The sequence below is a fragment of the Panthera pardus genome, unplaced genomic scaffold (assembly GCF_024362965.1).
Source record: "Panthera pardus isolate Hobbes unplaced genomic scaffold, ASM2436296v1 HiC_scaffold_24, whole genome shotgun sequence".
Taxonomy (NCBI): domain Eukaryota; kingdom Metazoa; phylum Chordata; class Mammalia; order Carnivora; family Felidae; genus Panthera; species Panthera pardus.
In genome coordinates this window covers 20,985,067-21,005,826 of record NW_026526810.1, presented here as the reverse complement: position 1 = coordinate 21,005,826, position 20,760 = coordinate 20,985,067, and the positions used below count along the sequence as shown (strand labels likewise).

The following is a 20,760-nucleotide window of genomic DNA, read 5'->3' as shown; positions in this document are numbered from 1 at the left end:
TTGTCTGGGGCCTAGTGTTGGGAGGATCTTCTTCCATTGAGTGTTCTCATCCAGCCTGTCTGCTGCTGTTTCCTTCTCACAATACATGTAGCTGCCTCATGTGTCCCATCTGGGGTCAGAGCTGCCCCACATGTCCTATCTGGGATCAGAGCTGCTTGGTGTGTCACATCTGGGGTTGCAACTGCTTCTACTCCCTGTGGCCTATCCAGGTTCAGACCAGCATTCAGCTGGAAGCAGGCTGGAGTGTGCGGTCTCCTCTCCTGGAGCTGGCACAGATGTGTTAGATGACATCCACCTTCATTTCTGTGCTTCTCTGTACTAGCCTTCGAGTTTATGCTCTCAGTCCTTTGCTAACACCTCCCTGTTTCATGTTGGCCCTTGGCCCTCAGCTTAGCCTCTACAGGCTGACCATGGAGAAAGGGCTCTGGCCTTTTCCATTTTCATCCTTAGTGTGTAACGTTGCTTAGAGGACCCACCTGGGAAGGTCTGCATGCTGGGAAGCACTGTTGCCCCCTTAGAGGATGTGCTGGCTTCCTTGAGGGCAGACATGGTGTTGAAGATGATATTCCCTACTCTGGCCCTGTAAGAGCCCCTCTGGGAGCCCTCTAGAGACGATGGCCTTAAGGTGGAAAGGGTGACAGGAAGCATGTACCCTGTTCTATGACACTCCTGGAAGCTAGAAGAGGCTACATCATGCCTCCATTGCCAGCAAGCCCTAGAAGAGACACCAGACTCTGGGGGATTGGTCCTGACACCTCATCCACCCCCAAGTTCCCTCAAGTGAGGGGTCAGGGGAAGGGGGTCTGATTGCCACACCTTGGAATGGTTGTCAGAGTATTACTACCCTTCCTCACAGTACAGGTGGCTCTGTGTTTTGTTCTAGGCCAGGATGGCAGCCCAGGTGACACTGGAGGATGCACTGTCCAATGTGGATCTCCTGGAAGAGCTGCCTTTGCCTGACCAGCAGCCCTGCATCGAGCCCCCACCATCCTCACTGCTCTACCAGGTGTGTGCCGAGTGGAAGTGGGGTGCATTGTCTGCAACACTGACCTCCACGTGATGGTTTTTCTCTTCCTTTCAGCCAAATTTCAACACTAATTTTGAAGACAGAAATGCATTTGTCACTGGGATTGCAAGATACATTGAACAAGCAACTGTCCATTCTAGCATGGTAATTCCTTCTGTATGTCTTTGTTTTCCTTGGGGGAATAGTACCTGTAATGACAAATGTAAACCTTTTTGGTATTATCCTGATATGATCTGTGGTAAGGAAAAAAAGAAGAAAGTGGATGAAAATGCCTTATGTTTTTAAAAAGACCTTTGTGTTTCTTATTATAAACATAATACATATTCTTTCTGAAAATTTAGCATTTATGGCCCAGAGAAAACCTTTGTCAGCATTTTGAGGGAGTCCCATTCTCTCTCCTCTTTATATTTTTATTATTTTTTTAATGTTTATTTATTGATTTTGAGAAAGAGAGTGCACAGTTGGGGAAGGGGCAGAGAGAGAGAGAGAATCCCAACCAGGCTCTGCACTCTCAGTGCAGAGCCCAGTGTGGGGCTCGAACTCGTGAACCGTGAGATCACTACCTGAACCGAAATCAAGAGTCAGATGCTTAACCGAGCCACCCAGGCACCCCTCTCTCCTTTTTATTTACACTTGTATTCACGAACACAGTTATACACTAAGATATGACTTCGATTGCATGAATGAATTGCAGTGTTATTATGTATTTTAATGATTTCATGAACTTTTCACTTGTCTTTAAAATGTGCCAGATAAGGTAATTTTTCATAACTGTATAGTTCATTTTGTAAATGTCCACAGTTGAATTACTTTTGCATGTTTACTTAGTTTCCCTTTTTTTCTTTGTAATAGAAAATGCAGTGATGAATATCCTTCCAAATCCATCATTATTCCCATTGGTAGATTTGTAGAAGTGAAGTTACTGGATTCAAGGTTGTAAACATTTTAAAGCATCTTAAGAATATGATGAAATTGTAGTTGATGTTTTCAGAACATCTCTGAACTTCTTACCATTTTTATCAAAGGAAACAATGTGAAAGGAGTAGACACTAAAGCAGTTTAAAAATGATGGCAGTCCTCTTTGCATGGATGCTCTCTCTGGATTTTAAGTGTTGCAGAAATATAGCTTTTCCTCCCCTGCACTGGGGATGGCAGAGCTGCCTCAGTCTTAAGAGCCTTGAAGACCCTGTGCGCATCTGTGCTACTTCAGGTCTGCACTGGCAGCAGGTTGTTTAGGGTTGAATGGAGCTGAGGAATAGTGGCTATGGCAGGTGCCTTGGGCTGTGCTGGCTCCTCTCCAGCCAACAGAAGCCGTGAGAGTGTTTGGGCGGTCATTGTGGCCACACTACTGCACTGAACGTCACCAGCCTCTTAGCACCTGTCTTGTGGTGTGCAGGTCCTGGTACTTGTCTATTCTCAAAGTGAGAGGATACTATGAAGTATCTGGGTTTTAGCAACATGGCATTTCCTTTCTTATGATCATTTTCCTACTTGGCTTTGATTTGCCCTTTGTACCCTTGCAGAATGAAATGCTGGAGGAGGGCCAAGAGTACGCGGTCATGCTATACACCTGGAGGAGCTGCTCTCGGGCCATCCCACAGGTGAAGCCATCCCAGCCAGGCCACGCTGTCATTCCCGTGATTCCATCCCTGCTGACCACGCCCCTACCACAGACCTCACTCCTACCCTTATGGTTCCCTCATCTCAGCCAGACCACACCCCCATGCCACCAGCCCTGCCTCTATCCCACCAGTACTTTCCCCCTCCTGCACCCTACCCCACAGCCTGCTGGGACTGCCTGCTCTCCTATCTAGCTAATTTGAAGCCTCTATGTCATACTTGTTTATTCCTAGGTGAAATGTAACGAGCAGCCTAATAGAGTGGAAATTTACGAGAAAACCGTAGAGGTCCTTGAGCCTGAAGTCACAAAACTGATGAATTTTATGTACTTCCAGGTAAAATGGTGAAATAATCCTAGGGGTTTAATGCAGAGGAGTAGGAATCTGGCCCACTCTCACCCATCACCATGACTTACTAAACAAAGTGTATGTGAATTAAAGCAGCCATCATGGCCTCTGAGACAAAAGGGCACCAGACCTTTGTCAGTCTACAGCTTTATTGGCCCTTCTAGAAAAAATACGTCTTTTGTGTTTCACTTCTCTTATTTCTTTAAGAGTGAATATTTCCTTCATGAAGACTGCTTTCTGTCAGTTCCAAATATGTTTGTCTTTCTGTCAGTTTGTACTTTTGATTCATCTGGTTTTTCAGATGTTTTTCTCTCAGCCTCTGCTGACTGTCCACTTAGTGGTCCTTGGCCTGCCTTGGCTCCTTTGGCCCATCGGTTGGGTGGAGTAGCCACAGGGAGGGGACTTGCTGGCTTTTTAAGGATATACTTTGGAAATGTATGAAGGTTTTTATTATAGATTCCTTCAGCAAAAGGAGAAGATAGAACTTATTAGGAGATGAATTTTTGTTTTATCTTAAAGGTTATTAAGAGGAATAATTTCCCTGCCCCCATCTTCACCTCTGAAAGTGAAAACATCTGTTTGTAGACCTTCTATTGGAGCATTTCCTCAGTAACTTTGCTTGAATAATCAACAAAATTCTTTTATTTTAGGGATATAGTTGGTAAAGTGGAAAATTAATGGTGATTATCACAGAGCAAAGGCATGTGGAAATTACTTTATAGAACAAGTCTCATTACCTGAGCTGTAAATGTCCACTCATTTGGGTGGGTATTTCATCAAAGAGTAACAGTGACTGTGCTTGAAGGTGGGCATGGAGTTGGCCCATCAGTGACAGCAGGTTTTTTGCCCTCCCTTCCTTTTTTCAGAGAAATGCCATTGAGCGTTTCTGTGGGGAGGTGAGGCGCCTGTGCCACGCGGAGAGAAGGAAGGATTTTGTGTCTGAAGCCTATTTGATCACGCTGGGAAAGTTCATCAACATGTTTGCTGTGCTGGATGAGTTAAAGAACATGAAGTGCAGTGTGAAGAATGACCACTCGGCATATAAGAGGTGAGCTTTGACCTTGTGCCCTAGGGCCTTGCAGAGAGTGCTCAGGCAGGCAGAGTGGTTCTTGATATAGCCGCATGCTCTGCACCTAGTAGGTGCACATCCCATATGTGCTGAAATAACCACAACTGTTTGGTAGTGGTTGTTTGGCAGGCTCAGGACTATTTGAATACACACTCCTACGTATAAGATGCAGGGGTAGCTGGCAGATTATGTGTGTGGCGATGTATTGAGTGAGATGTCTTCTCATAGAGTATGTGTACATTGTGGTTTTATAAGCTAGAGCGGAATATGGACACCCTGGTCATCCTCAAATGTTCGTTGAGGACCTCTGGGGGCTCAGCACATGTGAGAAGACAGATGTGCACAAGACCAATCCCTGTTACAGAGGGTTAGGGTCACCGTAAGGCTTTTGGCTCCATAAGCATCTTGATGAACAGCACCTCACTTCCTGGTTGTACATTTTGGGAAGGTACACACCATCACAGCAGTGGGCAGAGCTGGCCTGTGGACTGTCTTGGGGTCACACTGAGCTTCCAGGTCCCCAAAACCAGCTCTCCTCCAGGGAGAATGTGGAGAACTTCTGGAGAAGAGAATTGGAAAAGGTGGGTGTGCCATGGAATACTGTGAGGGAGCAGTTGATGGCAGGAAGAGGAAGAAGGGTGGTTGGTTAGAACAAAGCGAGCTGTCTTCTAATAAACTTTCTTTAGAAAGTCTGTGCTTGGTACTGTTGAAGGCATGGTTGGCTGGAATGAGATGCTGACTACTGTTTCTTCTGCTAGACAAAGAATCTTTGCTGTGAAATTAAATTTGATGAGATTTTACTTTGCATTGGAATAGGCTTTAGTTGTGTTGTATCTGAAATCACACAACCGTTGTCGGGTCTTTAAAATAAAATCAACATGGGATATAGTGCTAAACAGATCTAAGGTTGAGGCAGCAGTAGGAGTTAAGCTGGATCACCTAGGGTTTTAAGCTTGGTCCATGTGAAGTTAAGTGTAGGCATTCATCACCTAGAATTAGCTCTATACAGAAGCCTGGATCTCCAGAACTAGAGAATCCTTGGAGTTGACCTATTAACCTTGCTTGAATAGGAAAGTCTGGAGTTGACCTTGTTTGATGTGCTTGCAGGCAGTCTGCACCCCCTCTAGGAGCCACCCAAGCTCTCCTGAGCACAGAGTGGGCCTGGGGCACCCCCCAGCTTCCATTGGCTTCTTCCTGTGACCTCTGTTTGGGATCCCCTATCATCTTCCCAGATAGTAACCCCCATTTCTCCCCAGCCCTCACACACTTACACTCACACTTTTTATTTGCACCTGGAAATAGCTAACAGTACAAATGCTTCTGAGTATAAATGCCAGGATAACCTATATGGTGAGGCTTGAGGAAAATAGAAAACAGCATCTTTGATTTTAAGTTTATTTATTTTGAGAGAGTGAGACAGCATGTGCCTGTGTGTGTGCAGGAGAGGGGGCATCTCTCAGCACATAGCCCGATTGGGGACTCAGTCTCATGAACTGTGAAATCATGACCTGAGCCAAAATCAAGAGTCGAACTCTTAATCGACTAAGCCACCCAGGTGCTCCAAAAAAGTGCTGTCATATCAGGGTTCATATTAGGTTTAACTATATAATTTATTTATTTATTTTTTATTTTTTAATGTTTATTTTTGACAGAGAGAGAGAGAGAGAGAGAGAGAGAGACAGAGCATGAGCGGGGGAGGGGCAGAGAGAGAGAGGGAGACACAGAATCGGAAACAGGCTCCAGGCTCTGAGCTGTCAGCACAGAGCCCGACGTGGGGCTCGAACTCACAGAGTGCAAGATCATGACCTGAACCGAAGTCAGACGCTCAACCAACTGAGCCACCCAGGTGCCCCTAACTATATAATTTTTTAAAACCCAGAGAAATAATAGTGGTTTAAACAAGATTGCAGATTATCTCTCATTTCTCTCTCATCTGAAAAGTCCCAAAGTAGGTGATCTGCAACTGATGAGGGGATTCCACAGTCCTCATACCAGGGCTTCTGCTGTCCTGCTGCTCTGCCATCTTCATGTGTTGTCTCATGGTCCAAGATGGTTGCTTGAGCTCCAGCTATCATGTCTGCATTCCAGTCAACAGGGAGACAGTAGAATAGAAGGGATCATACTGTTTCTTATCCATATACTTCCAAGTACTTTGCAGTGCTTTTCATTATATCTCATTGCTCAACCATTGGTCATGTGAAGATGAAGCACATTGCTGTAACATGGAAATTCAGGATTTATTCCTAAGGAGGTATGGAGGAAATGACTGTTGGGATAGGTTATTAGCCTTTACCATAGGAATTTTTTTCAGTAAAACCCCAAAGTTTTTAGGTTGCACAGACATGTCCTTAGGTGGCCAGTTTACGCTAAACTTTTTGGGGGACAGCCCTAGATGTGCAGAATGCTCACATTCGCTGCTTTATGCTGCTTTGCAAGACTCAGAGACTCAGTGTGTGCCTTTCAGTCTTATTGGACCTAAGTGTACAGGCAATTCTGTGTATGCTGTTTCCTCTCTCCTCACATTTTCTCTGTGGGTAGGTCAGGTGGACAGTTGTTTGTTATAGATGTGATAAGTGAGGTTCAGGAGAGTTCAGGAGGTCAGTCCAAGATTGAGCAGTGTTTTGGTGGTGAAACCAGGATTCTGTCTCTGACCTTTGGCACCAGAACTGTGTGTGGTCCCTGACTTGTGGGAGACATGGTGGCCTGGAGGATTCTTGGTGGAGAACATGGACAGTGCCGGCCATCTTCATTACCATACTCTGGGAGTCACAGAGGGGGAGGCAGTCTTTCTCAGACTTAGGAACAGGTAGCCCAAGGGAGAGGCCAGTGTGCAGGAAACCCCCAGGAAGGCCTGTGGTTGGTGCTGCCATGTCTCTGAAGAAGTCCATTAGCTGTTGGACAGTGAGGTCGTGAGCTGTCCAGGTTGGCAGAAGAGTGACCTGGAGTCCAGGGTAGAGAAGTTTGAGGAGGCTGAAATTATAACTCGCTTCTAAGACCTACATTATCACAGATAACTGTAGCCAGATAAAGTAATGCTGATTTTCTATGCTTTTTTTTTTTTTTATCATTAAGTCCGTTGGTTATATGACTTTTTTTTTTTTTTTTTTTGCTTTCAAAGGGCTGCTCAGTTTTTACGTAAAATGGCGGACCCACAGTCCATCCAGGAATCACAGAATCTGTCCATGTTCCTGGCTAACCACAATAAGATCACCCAAGTAAGGCTTACCCCACCCTCCCCACTTTGGCTGATGGCGTGCACTGCTGGGGTCTGAGGGCCAGGGAGCTAGGAGCAGTCAATGGCATGGATTTCCCACTTTGTGTTTCAGTCTTTACAGCAGCAGCTTGAAGTGATTTCTGGCTACGAAGAGCTCCTCGCTGATATTGTGAATCTGTGTGTGGATTACTACGAGAATAGGATGTACCTGACACCCAGTGAGAAACACATGCTTCTCAAAGTACGTGTATGGGCATGGCTGCTCACATAACTGTGCAGAGAGACAGCCTTGCTCTCAAGAAGAGGCTGTGCTTTGACTGTGATGCTCTTGCCAACCTTATCTTATTCTCACGCTTGCCATGTGTGTGTGTGTGTGTGTGTGTACACGTACGTGTGTTTGTGTACACAGCACCCTCCACCCTGCTCACAGCCTGCACTATAGGCTCTCCAGACATATTCCTTTGAATGTGTCCCAGGCTTGATCCTATTGTCAGGTATATGACATGCCTACCCCTGGAGAACGTGCTCATGACTAAGGAGTCCTGGTCAAGGGCTTCTGTCAGCATTAGCTTCTTGTAGCAAAGTTATCATCAGATTCTACTTGTTAAGGATGTGATTCCTAAGAATTAACACTACTGTGTCTCCATGATTGTAGTAGACTTTTCTTGGTCAAGAGCATGGCCTTTCACCATACTTTTCTTTATTACTCAGTTTTAAATTGGGGAGTGTTTTCAGTGACATTTCTTACTGGGATGAGGAGAAGTCAGTTCTGCCATTGCATTTGCTCTGCTTTCCACCTTTGGGAAGGATGGCCCTGAAGAACACTGTGCTGAGTGTCCTGTCAGCACAAACCCTTCCCTATAAGAGTGGGCCCAGCCCCAAGATCTCTTCCCCACAGGAGAGCATGGGCGAGTTGGTGCCCTCTCTAGTGGAGCACTTTATGACAGTGGAAATATTCTATTTGTGCCATCTGGGGTGGGAGTCCCTGGCCATGGATACTTATGGAAATACATACTTAGTATTTCATTGGGCTTAATGAGAGGTGGGTGTTTGTGCCTGGAGAGGACAGTAAAATACTCACAAGAAATGACACAGATAAAAGAAGAGCTTCTTATGAAGGGATAGCTATTTATGAGGAGCTTTTAAAAGTGCTTTTTGAACTTTTTGTTTAATGTTTATTTATTTTTGAGAGAGAGACAGACAGAGCATGAGCAGGGGAGGGGCAGAGAGAAAGGGAGTTACAGAATCTGAAGCAGGCTCGAGGCTCTGAGCTGTCAGCACAGAGCCCGACGTGGGGCTCAAACCCATGAAACCTCGAGATCATGACCTGAGCCAAAGTTCGATGCCAACCGACTAAGCCACCCAGGTACCCCTAAAAGTGTTTTTTGAAAGAAGAATGAACTCCCACTTCAAATATATGAACTGTAGCATTAGAAGTTTTTATGAGTAATTAAACTTTTAGGTCTGAGTTTTATGTGCCATTTTGTGATTTTTAGGTCATGGGATTTGGTCTATACTTGATGGATGGGAGTGTCAGCAACATCTATAAACTTGATGCCAAGAAAAGAATAAACTTATCCAAAATTGATAAGTACTTCAAGGTGAGTTACATTTTTTTAGATAAGCCTTTCTTATCAAGTGTATACACTTAATTTTAGGAGTTAAACCTCTGTGCCCCATATTTGGAAACATGGGTGTGGGCAGTGGGGCGGGGGGAAATCACTGGCTCCCATCTGCAAAGGCAGCAGTTTTGTCTGGGTTTGAACCTTGTATAAAGGGCATCATGCCGGGTGTACTCTTTTGTATCTAGCTGCTTTCACTCACTTACTAGATTCATCTCTGTGAGATCCTGAAGCTGTAGTCCTTAGGTTTTCATTGTGGTATCACAGCCCATTTTATTATTATACCTCAACTTATTTATCCATTCTGCTGTGATGGACATGAGTTTTGGCTGGTACGAACAGTGCTCCTTTGATTTAGTGCACATCTGCGCATGTTTGTGTTTGCTCAGGGCTAGGATTGGGGGCCACAGGCATATACATTTTCAGTGTTAGATGTAGGCTAACAACTTCCCACATGGCTATGCTGATTTGCATTCCCATCAGCTATGAGTGAGCCTTCCTGTTGCTCCACATCCTTTGCCAACACTTGACACTCACTTTTTTGAGGAAGTGCATCCTAAAGGGTGTACATCATTGTGATATTTTTGGCTGGCATTTCCTTGTGGTTTAGTTCATATTTCTCTGATAACTTCACACTCTTCATCTTTTGTGTGTTCTCTTGTGAAGTGTCACTTCAAGTTTCTTGCTCCCTACCCCGCTCCCCCACCCCCCCTTGATTTATAGTTCTTTATATATTCTGGGTACGTGTTCTTTGTTGAATACATGTGTTATAAAATACATGCATTCTGTGCTTCTGGCTCTCCTTTTCACTTTCTTAAAGGTGTCATTTGGTGGACAGCAGTTTTTAATTTTAATGTAGTCTAATGTATCAATCTTTAATATCTACTTTAAGAAATCTTTGTAGGGGTGCCTGGGTGGCTCAGTTGATTAAGCTTCTGACTCTTGGTTTTGGCTCAGGTCATAGTCTCACAGCTCATGGGATCGGGCCCCATGTCAAGTTCTGCACTGACAGTGTGGAGCCTGCTTCGGACTCCCTCTCTCTGCCTCTCTCTCCCTCTCTCTCCCTCTCTCTCTCCCTCTCCCTCTCTCTCTCCCCCCCCCCCCCACTTGCTTTCTCACTCTCTGTCTCTCTAAATAAACAAACATAAAAAAAAAAGAAATCTTTATATAGAGCAGGCTTATGAGAATTTTCTTCTTGTTACCTTCTAGAAATAGCACTATTTCTTTTTCCGTCTAGATCTATAATCCTCCTCGATCTGGCCTCTGTGTATGGTGTGAAGAAGGGTGTTGACATTTTTTTATTTTTTTTTTCCCCTTATGGGTATCCAGTTGATTCCATCCATTTATTGTAAAGGTCATCTTTTCCCCCATTGCTGTGCATTGTTGCCTGGGTCATAAAGCAGGTGTCTATATATATGTGATACTGTCTTAGGTTTCCTGTCCTCCACCACTGCTCTCCATGCTCCAGGGCAACACTGTCTTAGTTGCTATAGCTTTCCGTAGAACAGATCTGCTTATCAAGAAGACTTCAAGTTACATTCTTCAAGATTATCTTGGATATTGTCCCTTTACCTTTCAAAATAAATTTTAGAATTGGCTTGTTGATTTCCATATACACAAACACATATATGCACTATCCATAAACCATTTTTCTTCTTGGAATATTGTTTTGTTTTGATATTTATTTATTTTTGAGAGAGCATGGGTACGGGAAAAGTAGAGAGAGAGAGGGAGACACAGAAACTCAAGCAGGCTCCAGGCTCTGAGCTGTCAGCACGGAGCCCGAAGCAGAGCTTGAACTCACGGACCACGAGATCATGACCTGAGCCAAAGTCCGGTGCTCAACTGACTGAGCCACCCAGGCGCCCTCTTCTTGGAATATTGTTTGGGATTCCATTGAATTTATAGATCAGTTTAGGGAGTAAAAAGTACCAAGTCTTCCAAAACGTTAACTTGATATATTTCTCCAGTTACTTAGAACTTTAAAACTTTCTCTAGAATTTTTAGTAGTATTTTTGTTTAGAGGTCTTGAACATATTTTGTTAGATTTATTCATATATATTTTAGGTTTTTTTGATGCTATTGCAAGTTGTTTCCCTTTAGATTTTAATTTTCTGTTTGTTACTAATATATAGAAATGCAAATTGATATTTTTTTATGAGCATGGATCTAGCAACAAGGTAGGTTAATTGTAATATTTGAATTAGTTTTATGAATATTTGTTCTTAAATTGTATTATGTGCAGAGATAGTATTCAGCCCATAGTAATTACTACCATTATTCATTGATTGTATTTGGTGAGTAAACATACATAATGACCTTATTTTTTTTGTTCTTTGAATATAGCAGCTCCAGGTTGTTCCACTATTTGGGGACATGCAAATAGAACTGGCAAGATACGTCAAGACCAGTGCCCACTATGAGGAGAATAAATCTCGGTAGGAGGAGAGTGAGTTGTCCAGTTAGAACATTCTGCAGTGTTCTCATTGTGGTTTTATAACACTTATTTTTCTAGAGAGAACACCTTTGACAGTTTTAATCATCTGGAACCAAAACCAAAAACCCATCTGGTAGGCCCTGTCACTTGTGACTGCCTACTTTTAAATTTATTAAAACATGCAATTTATTTTCTTCGTTAGAGAAATTTAACCAAGAAATTTAACCAAGAAATTTATTTTCTTGGTTATTTTCTTGGTTAGAACATCTGTATTTCATTTTTTTTTTAAATATGTGAAATTTGTTGTCAAATTGGTTTCCATACAACACCCAGTGCTTATCCCAACAGGTGCCCTTCTCAATACCCATCACCCACCCTCCCCTCCCTCCCACCCCCCATCGAACATCTGTATTTCAAATGTTAGTAGTGGCTACTATGTTAGGACAGCTATAGAACTTTTCCATCATCAATCGCTTCTCAGCCTTTTGGTTAAGATAAAGTATAGAACTTTTCCATCATCACAGAGAGTTCTTTTGGATAGAACTCACGGAGAATGTCCAAGTGTAAACAAGTGGCACACTGGTAAATGCTTAACAACTAGCCCTGCTGGGCAGTGGGATGTTTGCATTTATATTACAGAGCTTATAAAACTATCACTGAAGAGCCAAATCCAGCCCAGGGCTGTTTTTGTAAGATCTCTGTTGCTGTGAATGGCCTTTACATTTTTTTTTTTAATGTTTATTTATTTTTGAGAGAGAGAGGGAGACAGGATCCGATGGGCTCTGCGCTGATAGCAGAGAGCTCGACAGGGACAGGGCTTGTTGAACTCATGACCTGAGATCATGACCTGAGCAGAAGTCTGAAGCTTAACTGACTGAGTCACTCTGGCCTTTACATTTTTAAAGGGTTGGTTTTTGTTTTTGTTTTTGTTTTTGTTTTTTTTTTAAAGAAGACAATGGCTGTGTGACAGTGTAGCCCACAAATTCTGAAGTATTTACTTTCTGACCTTGTACAGAGAGAGTTGGCCAGCCCCTGGCATAAAGAAAGGGTCTGTAGCTCACAATTACAGATGAGAAAAAAAAACACACCATACTCTTTTTTTTTTTTTGTAGATTCCACATAGCTGGTTGAGTCTTCACGGGATGCTTTGTTGACTCTTGCCAAACAGGTGTATCCATAGCCAACCTACAATTGCAAATAGCCATGATTTTGAAAAATCAGTTACATCTCAATCTGCTTATTCAGAGGTTGGCAATCTTTTTTTGTAAAGGCTGAATTATAAACACTTTAAGGCTTTGCAGGCCACATGTGGTATCTGGCATATATTCTTCTTTTCTGTTATTGTTGCTTTTTTTTTAATTTAAGAAATGTGAGTACCATTTTGTATGGCTCTAGGGCCGTATAAACACAGGTTGTGTTTGGTCTGTGCTGTAGTTTGTTGAGGTCTGTGCTAGCTTATTTCCCAATAAAATTTACCATTAAATTTGATATACCATCCAGTTAGGTGACTTCTCATTCTTCTCTAAGTTACGTTCATTAAACTGAAACCTCTTTCTGCTTCAGCACTAATTCAAGCTCTGATCTGGAGCATGTGCTGATTTACATGGTGTAAATACTCCCGCCATGACTGACTTGAGGCTAACAACTTGTTTCAGCTCTAGTAGCATGCCATTACACAGTGCTTCTACCCTAACAGACACAGATGAGCTCTAGATGAGAGGTAATGGTAAAACCAGTAAGACAATCAGGAAACAATGAGTTTTGCATGCTTATTTCTATTTTTTTTTAATTTTTTTAATGTTTTTATTTATTTTTGAGACAGAGAGAGACAGAGCATGAATGGGGGAGGGGCAGAGAGAGAGGGAGACACAGAATCCGAAGCAGACTCCAGGCTCCGAGCCATCAGCCCAGAGCCCGACGTGGGGCTAGAACTCACAGATCGCAAGATCGTGACCTGAGCTGAAGTCGGACACTTAACCGACTGAGCCACCCAGGCGCCCCTTATTTCTATTTTTTTAATATGATTTATTATAAGTCAATAGCATATAATTGGTGTTAGTGGGCATTTAACAGCCACCTTGGGAGGTGCCTGAGCAAGTAGCGGTGAGCTTTGAGAGCCCAACCCACTAGCCCTGCACCGACATCTGGGTCTAGAAAGGGTGGCCAGAGTGTGTGATGTCAGCAGTCAGGTTCTGGGCTCTAGGGCCTTGCTTTAAGTGGACATGCTTTTTGGGGCCTGCAGGGGAGGCAGGTTTATTGAGAGTGGAGCCTGGTCTAGGGCCTGGGCCACATGTACTCATTGCAGACTCAGGGAGCCACCTTGGATGATGCCAACATAATCATTGCATCATCCTATGGTGGAATCAGAAAGTAAGAAAGGACTGTTGCTTGAGACAGTGTCCCCATTATTTTGAAAAGTGGTAATCTGAATTCCTTCCCTTCAAGCAAAGAGGACCAGCTTGTTAAAAACATGGCGAGAGTGTCTGTGCTGAGTGTGAGGGAGCAGTGGTTAGAGCCCTAGGGCCCATACTTTCTGCCTAAGAGCTCCAACAACTTTTAATTCTTAATAAACTTCTTTCCCATTAAATTGACTATTTGCTGCTAAAATGGTGTATTGTGCACATAAGTCAACTGTCTAACTTCCAAGTAATGTCAGTTTTCAACTCCCTATAAGGATAACTTTTGTTTCGGAGTCTTTGGCTGACTTGTTTTCTACTATAGCTTATGTTTTCACATGTGAGTAATAAAGAATTCTTAGTTCCCACCAAATCTGCAGTATGTGTCAAGGGTCCTTGCACGGTGATGCAGTATCCTAAATCCGGCAACACCTCTCAGCTTTTTGAAAGTAGTTGGCTGATTAAAGAGAAATTATGATTCCTTTTCCAAAACGCAGGTATCGGAAGATAGGACAGTGACCCTAACACAGGGAGATGGGGCTGGCTGGCTACTTCTTTGCTGAGAATTCATATTCTCTCCGAGCCTCTTTCTCCTTGGCAGCATGCAGGACCAGTAGGCCATCCTGTGTGTCTGCTGTGCATATGTCCCAGGCCACTCAGCATTATGATGTATAAGTCTTATGCAGGTACCCTTTCAGGTAATACACATTTTCCCTTCACTGCCAGATGGACATGCACATCATCCAGCAGCAGCCCGCAGTATAATATCTGTGAGCAGATGATCCAGATCCGGGAGGACCACATGCGCTTTATCTCAGAGTTGGCGCGCTACAGCAATAGTGAGGTAAGTGGATCTTCCGTGCCTGCCTGTGCTGGTACCTAAGGCCACAGCTGTGCAGGAGCCTCTGGCTGAATAGGAGGACATATCCTGTGCACCCAGAGGAGGGCCTGTAGTTGGGGGTAGAAGGAAGCACTGTCTCACCTATAGGTCTTTTTAATTCCTTCCAGCTTTGCAGCTGGGTTTTCTGTGTCCTTATTTGGGCTGGTCACATTTTTCTCATCTGCCAAGCATAGCTCCAGGCCAGCCCTGCCTGTATGTGGGGTGGATAGGAGTGGAGAGGTCTGAGTCCAGAGGAGCAGTGGGAATGTCATTTTTCACATCTGAGCAGGCAGGGCAGCGAGGTCAGGGACAAGCAGTAGTCAGTGGTATGGGTGTTACACATAGTCTTTGAGGGACCTGGGGACTTGAGACCACATACACCGGTCTGGTTTTTGAGACTGTGGTACCTCAGGGTTCTCAGGAGGACCATTAACATTTGGAGGGAGTAACTCTGTGTTGACCCCACCTACTGCAGGGCAATGAGCTCCCCTGTTTCTCACCCAGCAAACACTAGCCATCATGTAACCAGAATGACTGGAAGATAGTCCAAATGGCTCAGAGCACATGCTTATTCCAAGCAGACCCCTGGTGGCCAACTCCCCAGAGAGAAGGTAGTATCTCACTCCTTCCCAGCCACCAGCACAACCCACAGGATAGAAATGGGGTGGGTGTTCAAGAAGGCTGTGCTGATAGAATTGTAAACCAAACTCTTGGAAAGCTCTCAGACAACATGTAGAGTTGATTTCTACCCTAAAAATAGGCGCATTTGACAGCATGTATGGTTCCTGTCTATTTTTCCTCTGATTTCTGCTGTCATACCTTTATAATTACAGTAACGGTTTGAATAAGAAAAAAGAGATCTGTCTTTGAATGCTGCACAGTTGTTTTTTTTTAAATAAAGTTTATTTATTTAGAGAGTGAGAGAGAGAGCACAAGCAAAGGAGGAGCAGAGAGATGGAGAGACAGAATCGAAGCAGGCTTCACACCATCAGCACAGAGCCCAATGCAGGGCTTGAACCCACGAACTGTGAGATCATGACCTGAACCGAGATCAAGAGTTGGACACTTACCGAGTGCCACCGAGGCGCCCCTGCACAGTTTATTTTTAAACAGATTTATGGATATTTAATCCACATACCATACAATTCACCCATTTAGAGTGTACAATTCAAAAGTTTTTAGTTTATTCACTGAATTGTGTAACTACCATGATAGTCCATATTCGAACATTTATTACCCCCAAAGCAACTCCATACCCATGTGCTTCTGCTCTGTATATAGATCAGAGGTTCCAACCACCCTCTCCTTTGGGTTTCCATGTGACTTACAGAGATAAGGGCTCTTTTTAAACATGGCTATAGTACCATTATCATACCTTAAAAAAAAATCAAGTATTCCTTAATATTAAAATCATTGTTTAGTATCTTCTATCGACTCACAAATGGTTTATTTTTCCAAGTTTGTTTGCCTCAGTATCCAAATAAGTTTTGTACACCATAGTTGGTTGGTGTGTCTCTCACTCCCTGTGGTGTCATTTGCCATTGATATGGTTTGAAGTGTTGGGGTTCAGAGCCAACAGCCAGGAAAGAATTTTTGAAATGTCTTTGGTGCATAAAGGTGGTTTTATTAAAGCCCAGGGACAGGAACCATGGGCAGAAGAGCTGCACTAGGGTTGTGAGGAGTGACTAATTATATAAGATGTTTTGGGGTTTTTTTAAGTTTATTTTGAGAGATTGCACACGTATGTGTGTGTGTGAGCAGGGTAGGTGGAGAGAGAGAGAGAGAGAGAGAGAGAGAGAGAGAGAGAGAGAGAGAGAGGTTGTGTGCACATGCAAGCAGGGGAGGGGCAGAGAGAGAAAAAGAATCCCAAGCAGGCTCTATGCTGTCAGAGTAGAGCCTGGCGCAGGTCTTGATCTCATGAACCACGAAATCATGATCAGAAATGAAATCAGGAGTTGGACATTTAACTGACTGAGCTACGCTGATCCTCCTACATAAGATTTTCTATCCTTTGGAGGACAGGGTAATGTTAAGGCTCCAGGAAACAGTCTGTAGGTTTCTGGAGATTACCTTTTTTCTTATAAATCATTGAGACTGTTGCAAACTCACGGAGACTCGTCCTACATGACTGTGATCTCTATCAGTTAACCCTTTGTTTTTCCCTTCCTTTGTTCTTGGGTAGCTAGGAGTGCCTGAAGAATGTCACACATATCCCACTGGGGTGTGAGCTTGTGCTTTGCCTTCAGCTTGCCTTTTGCTCCTTCATCATCATGTCCCCTGTGCTTCCACTGCGTTAGATTCAGGGGCCTGATTAGACTCCTCTTTCATCTGGCCACCTGGCCCATAATTTGCTGTGCTGCAGTCTGCTAGAGTGCTGGCTGTCTCACCTGGGTTGTAGACAACCACTGTTCACTGCCAAATGTATGAATTCATTAGGGCTGCAACCTGATGGTACTCTATTCACTCCTTCTCAACTCCTCTAACAGTTGAGCCTTGCTCTGCATGTATGATTCCTTCAGGAGAGACAGGTCAGAGCTGGATGCCTTTACTATGCATATCACATTTTCAAATAACTGATTCTCTAGCATCATCTAAGGTAATAAACTTTTTTGAATACTCTTTTGAAGTAAATCTACTTCAGATTCTTTTTTTTTCCCTTTCATGCTGAAAATCCTGGTTCTTAATTTGACTACAGCATTTTTTGACTTGATGTCTTATCTTAGTATACACTTACCAGTCTTAAAATAGCAATACCAGCACTGCTAATAACCATATAGTTACTAGAAACAATATAATTGTATATTGTCATATGCGATGTTATAATATATTATAATGACAATATAATTACTAAAAAGTATTTTAAGATTTCTTTTGTAGTTAATTTTGTCCTTAGATTTTCTCCCTCTAGGATTAGAGAACAAATCATTTTCTTTCTTTCTTTCTTTCTTTCTTTCTTTCTTTCTTTCTTTCTTTCTTTCTTTTTCTTTCTTTCTCATTGTTTTTCAAAGTCACTTGAAGTGGTTTTTGTTGGTCTCAGCCTCCTGATAGTGATACCTGAGGGACTCACCTATCTTTGGCAGTCTCCATAGACATGTCCCCGAGCAGAGCCAATACTGTGGCTGCACAGGCCCTGTGGTTCTTACTACAACTGCAAGGTGTACCTCAGCAACAACCATCAGGGAACTTTGGGGGAAAAAGGCATATGTACTCAGAGTTCTGGAAGGCACATGGCATGCCTGGAGCCACAAAGTGAAGTGACAACGGAGTGTGGACCTCGAGCTCTGTCTTTATTAAAAGACCAGGGTGTAGGGTATCTAGGATTTCATTGGTTTACTCTTTATAGGCAAATTTCAAACATAAGAGCAGGAATGAGGGCAGTAAAGTGGGTCACTCGAGTGATGAGTTATGTAGGTCACCAGAGCTTTCTAGAAGGGGAACTTCATAGATTGGGCTACCTGGCTCTTTATCTACTTATGTAGCTGGTACTGTGTTTATTCTAGATGGATGTTTTTGAAATAGATGCCTCAGCAATCAAAAGCTTAATGCCAGGCACTTACACTATAATAAAAAAGCTCATTGTCAGATACCTGCACTACCTAGTTCCTCTGTGCAGTCATGCACCCAATTCAAGTACACACTTTAATTCATTGTTTCATTTTGCTTTTGAGTTTTAAGGATTGCTTTTGTCCCCTAATTTAATTTTATATCATAATTATATAAAATATTTATGTGGTTCCAAAGTCAGAGGTACAAAAGGAGGTATATTTCTCTCCACCCTGCACTTTCCTGTCTTTTAGGTTGCCATTCTTAAATTTTTTTTTTCTACATTTATTTATTTTTGAGAGACAGAGACAGAGCACAAGTGGGGGAGGGGCAGAGAGAGAATGAGACACAGAGTCAGAAGCAGGCTCCAGGCTTTGAGCTGTCAGCACAGAGCCCGATGCGGGGTTCGAATTTACAAACTGAGAGATCAGGACCTGAGCTGAAGTCCGATGCTTAACCGACTGAACCACCCAGGCGCCCCTAGGTAGCCACTCTTAAATACGAGTTTTCAGAGGCACCTGGGTGGCTCAGTCAGTTAAGCATTAGACTTCGGCTCAGGTCATGATCTCACAGTCCGTGGGCTTGAGCCCAGTTCCAGGCTCTGTGCTGACAGCCTGGAGCCTGCTTCAGATTCTATGCCTCCCTCTCTGTCTGCCCCTCCCCTGCTCACACTCTGTCTCTCTCTCTCTCTCTTTCAAAAGTAAAACATTAGAAAAAAATTTTTTTAACTCTTTTAAAAAAGTAGAAAAAATAAATTTAGGTTTTCATTTTTTATATAAGCAAATACACAGGATGTGCATGTTTTCCTTTATTAGCTAAGTAGAAGCATAACTATGCACATGGTTCTCTTAACACCATGTCCTAGAGATCCCTCCAGCACAGTCTGCAGAGACATTCTCTTCTTTGAGAGCTGCAGAATGTCCATTATCAGGGCTCTACTGTTGCCAGCCTTTTGTCATGGTAAAGGCTCATATGCCTACATCATTTTGTAGTTTTGCAAATGCACCTTTAATGTAGATTCCCAGTGGGTCTGATAGGTCATGGGGTAAATGCATAAGTGACTTTTCTAGATGTAGGGCAACTTCTTGATGTTCCTGTGTTGCTCTAGGTTGTCACAGGGTCAGGCCGCCAGGAGACTCAGAAGACAGATACCGAGTACCGGAAACTCTTTGACCTGGCGCTTCAGGGCCTGCAGCTGCTGTCTCAGTGGAGTGCTCACGTGATGGAAGTGGTAGGCACTCTATGCTTGCTTCTATTTGGAAATGCAGAGATCTGAAAGAACATATACCCCTGGTTGGTTACAAGTGCTTTTCTTCCCAAGGCCATCAAGAAATTAACTAAATGATATTTTTTCTGCATTAACTTTAGTCTTTGGTTCGAGAATGAATTGGCTTTTTATTTCTAACCCTAGAAATAAAAATGTGTATCAGTCTAAATCTTTCTAAGATGGCTCAGAATATGTTTTGTCTGTTTATAAAAAAAGTCTTATCTTTTAAAACATTTAGATAGAATTTGTACCATTATGATTTTTAATTCTCATGCAATTTATTATTTATTTATTTATTTACTTAGAGAGGGAAGGGAAGGGCAGAGAGAGGGGGAAAGAGTGAGAGAGAGAGAAAGAGAGAGAAAGAGGATCCCAAGCAGGTTCCATGCCCAGCATGGAGCCCAATGCAGGGCTCAATCTCACGAACTGTGAGATCATGACCTGAGCAATCAAGAGTCAGATGCTTAATTGTCTGAGCCACCCAGGTGCCCCTAATTCTCATTTTTTTAAAACGCTTTCTCTGTGGAGTTCCAGCCATTGGTTTCTTTTGTTTAGCATTACTAAAATAGTTTCTGATGTGATATGAAGATTTGGATACCTGTAAGTTTTGGAAGATTTTCCCTCCTCTTGTTTACTTTGATTAGATGAAAATTATTAAATCAGATGAGCACATGATCATTTGAAGAGCTGATTTTAAAAAGAAGTGGTGATGAAATGGCTAGTTTTAGATATTCAACACAAAATATCCTGGACATTTTACCTGATATATTTCTTAAACCTGAAGTCACATGGCTAGAATGTTATGGAGATGAACTCTGGTTTGTGTGTGTGTGTGTGTGCGTGCGTGTGTGTGTATGTGTATGTGTGCATAGTGTATGTGTGAGCATGCATGCATGTGTGTGATTTTCAGATGCAGCTAATATTAAAAGACTAACCTTTGGTTACTTTGGTGATGGCCATGTCAGTCAGACCAGAAGGTAAGCATTTTACGTTCAGTGTGGATGTCTCCCCCTTTTCTGACCACACCAGTATTCATGGAAACTTGTGCACCCAACGGACAAGTACTCCAACAAGGACTGCCCAGACAATGCTGAGGAGTATGAGCGCGCCACCCGCTACAACTACACTAGTGAGGAGAAGTTCGCCCTGGTGGAGGTGAGGTTTGCTTTCTTTTCCTCCTTTGACTCTGGCCTCAGACTATCTTCCCATTCAAAGCAGAGGCAAAATCTTGAGTAAAATTCAATGAATAGTTTCATGTTGTTGCTTCTGTATAGGACAACCCTTTGTATCTGTTGTAGTTGTCAGCAGAACAATAAAATAGGATGTGGGTTTCTGGTC

At 43.1% G+C, this 20,760-nt stretch overlaps 1 protein-coding gene across 2 annotated transcripts in view; it reads left to right on the top strand.

Moving 5' to 3' along the window:
* Positions 1-883: 883 nt before the first annotated feature.
* The window catches only part of CYFIP1 (cytoplasmic FMR1 interacting protein 1), an 85,274-nt gene continuing 65,397 nt past the window's right edge, over positions 884-20,760 (top strand). For both annotated transcript variants that reach the window (XM_053888814.1, XM_053888815.1), the window contains exons 1-12: positions 884-1,006; positions 1,082-1,171; positions 2,551-2,628; positions 2,881-2,982; positions 3,861-4,042; positions 7,182-7,278; positions 7,390-7,518; positions 8,774-8,878; positions 11,246-11,337; positions 14,459-14,576; positions 19,264-19,386; positions 20,452-20,577. In XM_053888814.1, the coding sequence (XP_053744789.1) occupies positions 890-1,006; positions 1,082-1,171; positions 2,551-2,628; positions 2,881-2,982; positions 3,861-4,042; positions 7,182-7,278; positions 7,390-7,518; positions 8,774-8,878; positions 11,246-11,337; positions 14,459-14,576; positions 19,264-19,386; positions 20,452-20,577 (1,359 nt within the window). In that variant the 5' untranslated portion in view covers positions 884-889. The remainder of the gene's footprint in view (positions 1,007-1,081; positions 1,172-2,550; positions 2,629-2,880; positions 2,983-3,860; positions 4,043-7,181; positions 7,279-7,389; positions 7,519-8,773; positions 8,879-11,245; positions 11,338-14,458; positions 14,577-19,263; positions 19,387-20,451; positions 20,578-20,760) is intronic.